Source organism: Papaver somniferum, unplaced genomic scaffold, assembly GCF_003573695.1.
Source record: "Papaver somniferum cultivar HN1 unplaced genomic scaffold, ASM357369v1 unplaced-scaffold_54, whole genome shotgun sequence".
NCBI classification, from domain to species: Eukaryota; Viridiplantae; Streptophyta; class Magnoliopsida; order Ranunculales; family Papaveraceae; genus Papaver; species Papaver somniferum.
Window position 1 is genome coordinate 245,450 of NW_020648082.1, and position 13,191 is coordinate 258,640.

General features: G+C 37.1%; 1 protein-coding gene and 1 pseudogene across 1 annotated transcript; both read right to left on the minus strand.

Annotated features, from left to right (window-relative positions):
* Window positions 1–2,067: 2,067 nt before the first annotated feature.
* LOC113343132 (thiol protease SEN102-like) lies at window positions 2,068–3,710 on the minus strand. Its single transcript, XM_026587430.1, has 3 exons — window positions 3,547–3,710; window positions 2,698–2,777; window positions 2,068–2,617 (listed from the first exon to the last, which is right to left on the minus strand). Exons 1-3 carry the CDS (start codon window positions 3,613–3,615, stop codon window positions 2,269–2,271), a joined length of 498 nt encoding a protein of 165 aa, XP_026443215.1. The 5' UTR covers window positions 3,616–3,710; the 3' UTR covers window positions 2,068–2,268.
* Window positions 3,711–6,276: 2,566 nt separating this feature from the next.
* On the minus strand, window positions 6,277–9,691 carry LOC113343102 (annotated as a pseudogene).
* Window positions 9,692–13,191: the final 3,500 nt, after the last annotated feature.

Sequence of the window (13,191 nt, forward strand, 5' to 3'; positions counted from 1 at the left end):
GAGAAAACAAAATACATCAATATTATGCTAAGGTGTCCCAGAGATTTAACCTTAACTTAGTGAGAGGTTACCGGAACTGCTTGTTGTTACGGTGAACACAATGTCTTGAACCGCCAACAGTGAATGCAATTCAGAAATAACAACCACACTTTGATGTCTCAAAGAAAACAAAGCTGCCAAGCTCTTGCCGTTGTGCCCGTTTTGGCCATGGGCTTAATCCTGGACTTAATGAGTGTCTCTAGAGAAAAAGCTCAAATTCTCATATGAAGTGGCCGCACTTCCAACTTCCACATAGGTGAGTCCATTAAGAGTGTCCTGCCACACCCCGCTTTAAGCAAAGTCATGGAACTCATTAAGATCTTGACAGATCATCATAACTCATGCATGCAGCACTATCATACGGTTACACCATAGGGAGAGACAAAGATAGTGCTCTCTCGACATCACCAAAAATTAGTTGTCTCATTGAACCTTGATCTTAGAGCTCCATTCACAAGGTTGAGTGCCATCATGGCGATTTATTCTATGAGCTTGAGTCCCATCCCCTTCGATGTGGATCTAACTACCTCTCGAGATAACCCTTTCGTCAAAGAATCTGCAATATTCTCTTTAGACCTCACAAAGTTTAAGACACTTGTCCGAAAGGGCGTGGGTTCAAATCCAACTGTCAACATTTCATTTTTATTTGACCGTGGGTTCGAGAGTGTGCGAGTGAATAACCAATGTTACTCTTGGTTTTATTAAAGAGCTTCAGGTCAAGTTAAGGTAACCAACAAAAAAAAGCTTTTGCACGCTGACTAAGGGCCTTGACCACGGGATTAAAAGTCACGCGCTCTACCACTGAGCTAAGTTGGCTATTCACAATGTTGATATAGCCGTCTGGCACAGAGCAATTTTTGACTAATCAGAATCTTGACAGTGAAATCAAGATCCATCAGTTCGGATTCAGATAATATGCGACACAGCTGAATGTGTAAACTGCACTCGTATTAAATTCATGTATAGACCTTCAACACAATTTTGAAAATAGAGAGAGCAACATGACTTTTTACTTGAACTGAGATATAATATGGTAAATTTAGACTAAGACCATACAACTTTGTCAGTGTGCCTGCTCGATCAATTTGGACAGCATTTGGGTCGCAAATTTCATATGCTAAATTTGATAGAACATTCACAACATATCCTATAAGAGGCCTAGAGACATTTTAGTTTGTAAACACTCGGCTGATAGAGAAAGAGCTTGGTACAGGCAGGCCTAGCTCCGGATAACGCCATTTCAGTAGTGGGTCAGCCATCGTAGTGAATTCCTCACCGCCCACTCGCCAAACAAGAAATTCAATCAACTGGTATTTGCTCGATAGAACTGGTTGAGTTTACAAGTGTTCGTAAATAAACAACCCATTCAGTGCGACTAGTCTAGTCTCTGCCTTGCGCCCTGAAAACAGTTCAAGCAAGACAACTCCAAAACTGTAGATGTCGGATTGTTGAGTGAGTTTTAAAATCTATATGAAGTTCAGGTTCATGGAGATAATACTGATGGATGAGACGACTTATATGGCCAGACTCATCAGGTTCTGGAATGCGGTTTTTAAACCCGAGGGAGTTCGACAGCTTGGGGTGATATTCTTCATCGCATAGGACAATATGTTGGAGGGTCTGACATTCCATGAATTACAGGAGGATTTGATATATCGTGCTAGTATTTTATTCCTTTGGGTCTCAATGCAAGAAAGAGATTAAGTTAGTGGGTGATGTTACGGATGGTTTAAGAGGCTTTTACAAATGAACTGTGGGAAACGTCAACTGGTCAGGGTATCTGTAGAAGCAAAAATAATTCCTTCACTAACTTGTCTAACTGCAACTACCTGTGAAGATAACATCTGTACATAGTTTTCAAGTGGTACACTAAAATCTTTGGCCAGGCTAAGGAATTCTGGGGGAAAATATTCCTGGTGGCAGCTGCAAGTTCTTAGAAACTTTAGCTTAGTGAGACTGCGGTATAAATTTCATCACTACTGGACCTTCCACCAATTCTTAAGAATCGAGATAATCTACGCAGACAGCAATTTGCACAATATACTTTTTCTAGAAAGGTCTCAAACCAAATACAATTTAGAGCTAATTAAACAAGATACAATAAAGTTTCAACCCATAGTTCCATTTGAAGTCAGCAGCACCCCCATCACAACTACCACTAGCATCCGTGAAACAGCATTATAAATCTATAATAGAACTAGATTCCGAAGACTTAGCTTTCTTAAATATTTAGATATAGACCTCTTTCTTGACCTCTTTCTTTGGATAGACCTCATACGACAAGTGTGCACACTCATACGGAGTCAAATCTGAAAAATAGGTTAATACAAGAATGTAGGAAGACTTGGTTTGGTTATGTTTATGGACATACCGAGCAGATTCCTTGAAGATTTCAAATCTCTCTTTGAAAGCTTTTCTATCATCCACATCGAAATGGTGTTCATTAATTGATAACCACCTCAAAAACAGAGCGAGGAGCTTATCCTCAGAATTGATGATATCATCAGTTACCTTCACAGCTTCACGTTCCCTTGCAATTTTCAGTGCCATTTTTTGATTACAACCAGGGTATCCTGAGCTGCACATGAACATAACATTTAGTAATGAGACAACAAACAAGGTACTAATAATTCGTCGCAATACAAACCAAACACAAACCTGAATATTGTGGCCACACTCCCCAATCTCCAACTCAATGGTATAGCAGCAGTCCAAGCCTTTGCACCAGTTGCAGGCAGCTGCAAAGTGAAAGGGAATTAGTATCCGCATACTAAACTAGGAGCACCTAAATACAACCAACAGTGAACCAAAATTACACAAATCCTGATTTCTAGTTCACATCTGAAGGGGAAAAAAATGATTCTGAAAAAAACAACCAAAAAATGATGCACTCATTACTATTGCATCTGACGATATCAGAAAGGCAAATCCATCCAATGGAAGATCACTAACCAACATCAAACAAATGCCTACAACATTCGACCCTAAATCAAACGAGAACAGTTGCATCTAGCAATATTAGAAAGGAAAATCTATTCCAATTGAACTTGACAAACCAACATCAAACACCTACAACTTTCAACCCCAAATCAGACCATAACAACCCAACAAGCAAACAAAATCTCCATTTTTCACTGAAAATTAGCATCTCAAAACGACAATATAATAAGGAAAATAAGATATTAATAATCTTGGCATAACAAAAAAACATGATCAATCTGTCATATATTTACCGATTATGAAAAACCTCTGTCATGCCTTGCATCTGACAATCTATTCCCAACAAAACCTCCATTATAGCATAACAAAGCTATCAAATCATTGGATCTAAAATCCCTAAATCAAACAAAGTCATGATTACATCTAAGAAAAATCCGAACAGAAAATGCGTAAACATACATCACCAAAAGAGTTACAAAATCACAGAGCCAAAATCAACATTTTCAACAAAATTTGGAAAATTAAAAATGATAGAACAACTTAGAGGTCAATTAAACAAAAACTTACGCATCTGGAAGCTATATTAGCAGATTTAACAGCAGATCTAGCTGATCTCAGGAGAATCCAAGTAGCCATCAACAATACAAGATGATTTCAGAGCAAGATATTTTATTAGGGTTTCGGTTTTGGAACCTCTTTTTTCTGAGCCGCCCTTTAAGTAATGAGGTGGTAGAAGTTTCTGGACTGGTTCTTTTGAACGAGGGCTTCGTTTGGGATCGCCAATGGGTCCGGTTCCACGCAGATACCACTAGATTCGTATCCGACTCATTGAACGAGGGTTTTCAATGATCCGAGATAACAATTGGCTTTTTTTTTTTCTAAAAAAGAAAAGAAATTTTGTTTTACAAAGAGCTGGTTGGAATCCCAACCATAAGTTGGGCTCCAACGCCTTTTTAGGGACGGAGCTGTGTATTGAATAAAATACTGAAAATCTCCACTAATCGTTGTTAAATCTTTTAGTCTTTCGAAAAAATTACATTATCAATCCCCCTAAATAAATTGCAAATACTGTAAGGACTATTTAGAAATACTCTTTTAAGTTTGTTAAGCTTTTTGCAAACACGTGGGGAATGGACTATCGAAAATGATTGATACATTTCGGATTAAGCATCGAAGATGCACCATGGAGACAAGAGCAGTTGACCCACTTCCCATGGTTCTAATCCCACTGCTGAGAAGCTGATGGAGACCATTGATTTCCCCGAAGTGTATTCCACGGTCCCTAAATTCGGTGTGTCTATCAATGCTCATGAACTATTTGTCTGCACTTTTGGGTTTGACTTTTCTTAGCCTGGACACGTAATTATGCTTGTTAGATACGTGTATTTCTTTATAGTTTATCTGTTTTAATCTTTAGTCCTTAGAGATTTGGGGATTCTGCATTGATTTTTTAATAAATTTATATAGGAAAGAATATCGAGAAATGAGAAAGAAAGTGAACAAGAAAACTAAAATAAAAGCCTCTTACCTGTGAAATTTTTCATCTTTGTTGGATCGACAAGAAAGTGATTGTATTGATCCTATTGGGGGTATTTTTTTACTTTTTATCAAAATTTGAGAGATGATGGGCCAGATGACTTAATTAGTGAGGCAAGTGCAGATTAAATATGGATCAAGGTTATATCACACAGTTGTATTTCTCAATCGTATCACTACCACTGATGAGCGTTTGCAGATTATTGTCATTTCTTTGGGCTTGATTCTGCCACGAGGCCTTCAGTTATTACATCAATATATGTTCAGGAAACCTAACAATGCCATGGACATTGCATCACAAAGGATATCCCACTCAAGGAGACTAAATTTAAACATTCAAAAGAGAGCACCTAACGGAATCTCAACTTTCAAAAGAGAAAAAGAAGTAAATTAAAACATAAGAACCTATATACTCACTTGGTAATGAACTAAGCGTTTCTTTGTAGTATCAAAGGGATTGGGAATCTCAACTTCAATGACCTATCAACAAAGAATGTAAATGTAAGTCGTGATAGTACCACTATCCAAATAATGATTTCACCGGAGCAATGTCTATAATTCAAACACATCGCGTTCATATTTCATTATATCAAAGAAGAAGTAATGTGTTGCAAACTTCGCCTGAAAGTAGGGATGGCAATTTGCGCCACACAGACCCATCCCCGTGGAGGTCCGTCCCTATGGATTAGGGTTCATCCGTATAAACGAAGCGGGTATGAAATCCCCGAAAGTAGTGATGCGGTGATGGTGGGGATGAGATTCAAGGTCTCCATCCCATACCCATCACATACCATAACCTATTATATCTGATTGAGTAACTTTTTTGGAAGATAACGAAGAATGATTAACATGGAGGAAGATAGTTAATAATGAGAAACTAAAAAGTAAAATGAATCATAGTATTTAATTTTGGATCAATTGATTCATTTATTTTTCAGTTTATTTGGTTATTATAAACTTAAAATTTCAGAATGCACTACTTAGGTTAGTTCATTGTTTGAACCGTTATACTTATTTTTAAATTATTATTATTTATAAATTTTTTAATATTTATTATAATGTTATGGTAACCAATAAGAAACCCATCCTCACTGGGATTTTTCATATCCGTCCCCGTTCCATTCTTATGGGGAGCGGATAGGAGATGGGTTTTGGTTTTTTGAACGGGATAGCGGATGGGATTCAAAGTCCCCGCCCCATTGCCATCCGTACGATGAAAGAAATTAGGAGCCACTGCATCTCCCAAATTAACAAATATACAATGTTCCAATAAGCAAATCGATCAAAAAAAAAAAACAAAACAAGAATATGAAGTTACTTAACCTCGATGGCGCAGGTGCCGAAATGTTGTTTTTTCCCTTGGCCGGAATGAAGTATGACGTTACGTAACCTCCAACCCAGCGCTCTCCATGCTTCTGCAACACCTTTGGATAAAGATGCCGATACCTCTGTTGTGATCATCCATTGTACTGGACTGAACCTTGCATCTCCAGACAATTAATCTCCTTTGGGAGTGACCAAGTTTTGCTTGATTCATCGTACGAGACACCTCCTCCTTCGAATCATGATTCACAAGTGTGGTGGGGACAGAATTTCCAGTTCACTCCGAGGATTCGCATACCACCATTGCTAAGAGGTGCGTCAAAATCTCAGTCTCTAATTTCGCTGTTTTTGATCCAGAATGGTTTAGTAGAGAGTTGATTGTCCGTATGTTAGCGAAAAGTGGAAGGGATGAGTAACGAGTGAACAAAATCAAGAAGAGCTGAACTTAAGAGATTTAAATATTTGTGTTTTTTTTCTCGCTTTTCGCACACCATTACCTGCCTGAATAAGAATTTAAGAGGAAGAAATTCTTCCTCTGGTTTTACTGATGTTAAGCTACCGCAGATGGTTGTAATAAGAAAAGTGATATTACTAGGGTGAAAAACACAGTTTTTTATGCCTACATCATACAAAATCTTTTCATTTTCTCAGATTCCATCCAAGAGTAAAACTGAATTAGCTTTTAGTGTCCAAAAAACTGAATAACTGAAACATACTCGAGCAGGAAAAGCTTCACTAGGGGATAATCACATTCAATATTCTAACATCCATGATGGGTTTGCAATTATCGTCAGTCTCCACCTTCCCTATACCCTTTATATAGTGAGTAGCAATTAAGACTCAAGACTTGATATTTGGCTTAGTAATTAACTTGATGTTTGTTTGCAAGTACGTGACTGAAGATAATATACCTGTACTACATCCATTCCCTTCACAACTCTACCGAACACAGTGTGCTTATTATCCCTCTCTGGATGCGCCACAGCGTCGGTTATAAGGAACCGAGAGCCATTAGTGTTCGGCTCCCCCTCATTATCCATGGACACGGTGAAAGGTAAGTCATGCCTCAAACTGCACATATTAGAAAAAATAACCAGTAAGCTTCCTAACAAATGAGAGCCTGACGCTAAAATGTACAGGTTAAGAAAACAATCAAATGTTTAACTAGCTTTTACAATGTCATTCAGAAAATAGGAGTTACCTTTCGTGGAACTCATCCTCAAAGTTCCCACCCCAAATAGACACCCCATTGGTGAGAGGTCCCGGAGGAGATCCGGTCTTTATAACGACGCCTCTTACAACCTTGTGGAGAATAACGTTATTGTAATAACCATTGCGGCAGAGAGTGATGAAGTTGTCCACAGTTTTGGGGCATTCTTCTCTGTACAGTTTTATGTAAATGTACCCCAGTTCTGTGTGCAGAATCTGATTCAAAAGGCCAATACATGGATAAACCATACGTATATAACCAAAAGTGAGTAAAACAAGTACAATTACAATAGAGTGAAAGGAAAAATGGACCCACCGCATGATCTACAAAAGAAGTTATAACAGATGAAGCAGCAACCAATTCCTCAGCAGGGAGGTTTTCATCCCTTCCGTTGTTTGGTTCTCATCGACTGAAATATTCATAAGTAATAACATAAATTTGAAATCTAGACAAAGTTTCGGGTTTTCTTGAAGTTTTGGTACATATTCACAAGTTATAAGGGAATCTGACAGCAAATCATATAGCAAGCAAGATAGAAAAGAGACTCTTTTAGATACCTGAACAAATAGATTCTGTGTTTCTTGAAAGCGCAGCAAAGGAGAGTGGGATCTGTCGAAGGATCTTTGCTCTCGTCGACATTAGCTGCAGCTGCAGAAATTTTTCTCACCTTTGTACTTGTGTAGCCTTGATACAAAGCAATTTTTAAAAATCTATCATTCATCTCAACCTTTCCAAGAATTTGTTCAACTTCATTTGTCTCTAAATTTACTATCTGTGCACATACAATTAACATAAAGAAATTTCAATATTAGTACTGGCAACCATTAACTATTATGCACATGTGAGAACAATAGTTTCGTAAGCCTTGCCTTAATGCCAAAAATTGTTGTATATATGATGAAGTTAGAGCTCTCATCAAAGATCGCATTTGGTTGAGGCACATTTTCAGTTCTCTCTATTTCCCCCTCAACTGCTACTCTTCGTTCAAAATCATTGGCTTCTAACATATAAAGAGGAACATTGTCCCTTTGGAGTCTTTGTGCCGCCTAAATGAGTAGCAAAAACTTATTAAAAGTCTCAAAAAGCTAACTGTCGGAAAGAACTGACTGAAGTGAAAAGTATTATTACCTCCAGGGACTCATCATACTGTTGCCAAAGCGTACCACTTCTAAAATGAAACACACGTATTTTACAATCAGGAGATGTAATGGCGAATTTCTTCCCGTCCGGGCTAACCTACAAAGATAAAGATTAACACCTCAGCCGCAAATACAAAAAGTAGGAAACCTGGTATAGAGGATCCTTCAATCATAAAGCATACTACTTGACATAGGCACTGAACCCATATGGTTCTGGGAGCTGCCTTTCTACCATACCTCAATTGTAGAAACAGAGGTTTTGCACTTAAAAACATCAAGGAGATTGTGTGACTATTCAGTTTGAAATTCACTCTGCAAAATGTAATGGCATATTATCAATGGTAAGAGGTAACTACAAGAAATTTACTCAGAAACCTAAGACTAAGCATGCGACATCAAACAAAATGTAATGGCGTATAGTTGGCCAGATCCTTGTACACCACTAACTAGTATTTCTTTCAATTTCAAATAACATACTTATCTTGCGGGAATTGCAGTTTAACAGAGCACCAGTACTCAATGAAACCCTTATCATCTGCAGATATCACTGTGTCAAAGATATGGTTGTACTTCATTACTTTTACTGGGCCACTGTGTATCTGCATAATCACATACAGGAAAAATAAGAACAGTCGCAAGACCAAAACATAAGCTGATCTAACAAGACTTCCAAGTTTGAAAATCTAATTGGACGGAAATGTAGGTATGAAAGGAGACCTTGGGTCTTCTTCTTTAGCAACAAAGAAAAATCTTACAATGCATGAACAAGAAAAAAAAAAACAGAACAAGAAATACATCTCACTTAATAGCAGATGGCAGGGAATCAAGATAAGCTTGTTCAAACTGCAAAGCACGTTTGCGAGAAGGAGGAGGGCCGATTATTGGGTCTTCTTCTTTAACATTCTGATCTTTGTCCACCAGTAAAGTGTCATTCAATAAGCATTATGTTATTGAGGGATTATTTTCTTTCAAAGTTAAGGGTAATTAAATACCAACTATTTTGTTCCCATTTTGGTTTATGATACCAGTAGAATTGATTTTCTTGTACAACGACTTTACAGTGAAAAGCCCTTTTCATTTAAGGACCAATGTGGTTTGTCTTCAACCTATGTTCCTTTAATGTTTATGTTGCTTATCACTTCAATAGTCTGGTCATCAAAACATTGTTTTAGTTTGTCTAAATCCCACGAGTTTTGGGTAGTAATCAAATGGCAGACTTTTATTAGGCCTTCAATTAGATTACTAGGTTTCTGGATGGTGTGAGTAGCATCTGGGATCCAGATATCGTCCCAAATGTCCACATTTTTCCATTACCAATTTCCCCAAAACAGTATTTTTTAATTTGGTTTATGCCTGTTAACAGGCCTTTCCAAATCCAGCTATCCTTCCTCTTAGGATTAGTATCAATGTGAAGAACATCACAATTAGGATAGTATTTAGCCTTCAGAATGGAAGCACAAAGAGAGTCTGGATTCTCTCTTAATCTCCACCCAATTTTAGCCATCATTGCTAAATTAAAAATTTTCATGTCTTTTATCCCTGATCCCCCTTCTTCAAGTCTTTACACAAAGCATTCCAGTTTTTAAGACAAACCCCTTTTTTCCTTCTTTGCTTAAACATTTTTTATTTTTCCCCCACCAATAGTTTCTTTGTATTTTAGTTATCTTATTGCAGATTTTCACAGGTATCCTAAAGCTATTCATTTGGTAAACATATAAAGAAGTTGTAACATTTTTAATCATTACTGTTTTCCCCTCATTATTATGCTGAGTTCCCTTCCAAGTGAGCATTTTGTTAGTCATTTTTTCGATCAGAGGTTCAAAGCACGCACCCTTTAGACCTGTTTGTAAACAACAGAGAGCCTAAATATTTATCCGTTAAGGGGATAGCAGAGACAGCTAAAGTTTGCTTCACTCTTTGTGTGGTTCAGTTTTAGCACTGAAAAAGACTCCTGATTTAGTAAGATTAATTAGTTGTACAGAGGCAGGACCAAAAGTCACTAATCAATTTCACCAGATTCTGGCACGAATTTTCATTTATATTACAGAAAAACAGACAATCGTCTGCGAATAAAAGGTGGCTTATTGAAGGTGCTTTAGGCACAATTTTAATCCCTTTTATCAGACCATTGTCTTCAGCTTGTTTAATCTTCCTAGAAAGTGCCTCCACACAAAATAAGAATAGGTATGGAGAGATTTGGTCTCCTTGCCTCAATCCTCTAGTTGGTTTAAAGAATTCGGTGGGAAACCCGTTGATTAGAACAACAAGAGTAATAGTTGATATACATTGGTGTATTAAGTTACACCATTTTTGGTTAAATCCAATCTTTTTCATTATCTGGATTAGGAAGTCCCATTCGACATATTTGTTTTTAGTCCCATGAAACACTTTTTTGATTTAAAAATTTTCATCTTATGGATTATCTCATGAGCGATGGTGATGTTTTCAGAGATCTGCCGTCCAGGAATGAAGGCAGATTGATAAGGGGAGATAATCTTGCCAAGAAGGCCTTTCAATCTGCCTGACATAAGTTTTGAGACTACTTTATAAGTAGTATTGGCTAGAGCTATAAGTCTGAACTCTGCCGGAGTTGTAAGATTCAGAGTTTTTGGGATGAGAGATATGAATGAAGCATTCATTTCTTTCGATAGGTTCCAAGTAATGAAGAAAGTTTGAATCATGTTAGTTAAATCTGGACCAATGGTTTCCCAATTTTGTTGGAAAAAACTCGGTGGAAAACCATCCGGACCAGGACTTTTATCTGGTTCCATGAAAAAAGAGAGTTTTCCTTATTTCAGCTTTAGATGGAGTGCTACACAACATGTCATTATAATACCGGTTGGGATGAAGTTTATCATATCTTGGTCAATTTCAGGATTAACCGTAGTAGCAATTATGTAGAAATGGTCTGTAATACAATCAGAAATCTCCTTCCTAGGTTGCTAGATCTTTCCTAAGTTCTAGAATATCAGTAGTTTTAGTCGGGCAGTTTCTCTTTTTATTTGTTCTTGCAAGGTCTCTCTTTATGTTTTCAAAAATTTTGTGTATGTCTCCAATACTGTTCCTATTCCAAAGCATTAATATGTGCTTGACATTTTCTAATTCCTTGTTCACAGTAAAGCCTGGGGTTTGCATTCATTATGTTTTAGCCATTCTCCAAAATATTTAAAAGGTTTAGGCCCGTCATTCCAATGATTGTAAGTGCTTAGTCTAATTGGTATGTGATCAGAGGCTAGAGGACCTAAGTGGTTTACGTTAGAGATAGGAAATTTTATGTTCCATTTCGAGTTTACTAAGGCTCTATCCTGGCGTTGTTCGATATTATTGGTGTCATCTCTATGGTTGTTCCAAGTATAAGGGTAGCCTGTGAATCCTAGATCCATAAGATCACATTTGTTTATGAAATTGTTGAATTTGTTTGCCTCATTTTTCTTAAAGGGAAATCTACTTTTCTTCTCCTCCTCATGTAAAAAAACATTTAAGTCCCCTATTGTTACCCATGGTTTATCCATTGTTTCAGCCATTTCTTTTATGATATTCCAAGAGTAAAACCATAAGTGTCTGTAAGGGCTACCGTAAAAACAAGTTAGAATCCAGCTAAGTGATTATAGACTGAAGCATTAATATGATTATGGGCAAAGTCTATAATCTGAATATTAACATTATTCTTCCAGATTAAACAAAGACCACCAGCATTACCTCTTGGTGGAACTAGGTGATAGTTGTGAACATTTATTTGTTTTAGGATTTTATGCATTTCATTGTTTTGTTTCCGATAAAAATAGAATATATGGATTTTCTTTGTTTAGAGTGTCTAAGAGACTGTTTTTAGCATCTAGTTTTTCTTAAAATTCTAGTGTTGAATAACTTCCTTTCTCTTCTTCTCATCTTTAGTTTTCTTCGTGTTTTGTTTTTGATGCTCAGTATTGTTATTTTTCTCCGGTGTTTGTTCCATGACTTTAAAAGTATTTGATATTTCATTTGTCTGATCGGAAGTCTTAGTCGAATGGTTTAAGCATCCACACACAGCTTCAGATGGGAAAACTTCTAAAGCAAAAGGTAGGGAGGTATTCACATTTATATCGACTAAACATTCCACATTTTTTTTCATCTGGATTTCTACCATATGGGGTTTTGTGTTTCAGATACCTACCTGCAGGAGCACAAATATCAGTTAGATTGTCGACATTTATCGAAGTTGTTGGAGTGTTTTTAATATGCAACCAAAATTTTGTTTTGTAGAAGTTTACCGTGGTCCTTGAATGGGAGTTCTCCAAATAATAGCCAAGCTCCTCCTTGCTTTAGAATATTAAAGTCTTCAACGTCTCTCCGATGGATTTCATAAAAGTTTCTCCTTTTATCATAAAGTTTGATGTGAGCTCCCCCATTGAGATCATCGATGATTTTAGTGATGCCAAATGAAGCTCTACTGCATAGCCTAATCAATTTTTGGTGGGGTTCTCAAATTTTGAGGTTTCAAGAAAATTTTAGGAGTAAAATTTGGTGGGATTATAAGATTGGTTCTCATCAATGTTGTTTCGAGCAAAGCGAAAGAGGTGTGTTCAATTGAGCTCCAATCCTGAAAAAAGGATATAAAAATAAACTAGTCGTGTGTTTTTCTATTAACGGAATTGATGGTCGGATTTGTCAGTCTACACAAACAACACTTATATAAGAGTTGTATCATTTGATCAAATATTTTTTTGTGCAATCAATAGGCAGTCTAAAACAAGAAAGTGCTGGGATTGTGATAAAACATCAATCGATTTATTTGGGAAATAATCGTTTGGTCTTATCTAGGTGGGAACAAATTAGTCTCTTCGCTCTTTTTCTTTCTTCAGCAACTTGGCAAGCCCAGTTGACACAAATGAAGAGGGAAGCTGGAAAAAAGGTTTTCGGTGTCACAGAAACGGTTTTAGGTGTGGAGTGCCAGAGCTTGGGAGAAGAACAGAGATCACTGTAAATCAACTGGTTATTGGTTCTTTAATGGTTGGGGTTGGGGGT

Excerpts from the sequence above, each read along its gene's own strand:
- LOC113343132 (XM_026587430.1), bottom strand. The coding sequence starts at position 3,615 with ATGGCTACTTGGATTCTCCTGAGATCAGCTAGATCTGCTGTTAAATCT. Across the intron at positions 2,778-3,546 it reads CTAATATAGCTTCCAGATGC|CTGCCTGCAACTGGTGCAAA; the intron begins GTAAGTTTTTGT and ends TTCACTTTGCAG. Across the intron at positions 2,618-2,697 it reads AGTGTGGCCACAATATTCAG|CTCAGGATACCCTGGTTGTA; the intron begins GTTTGTGTTTGG and ends GTTCATGTGCAG.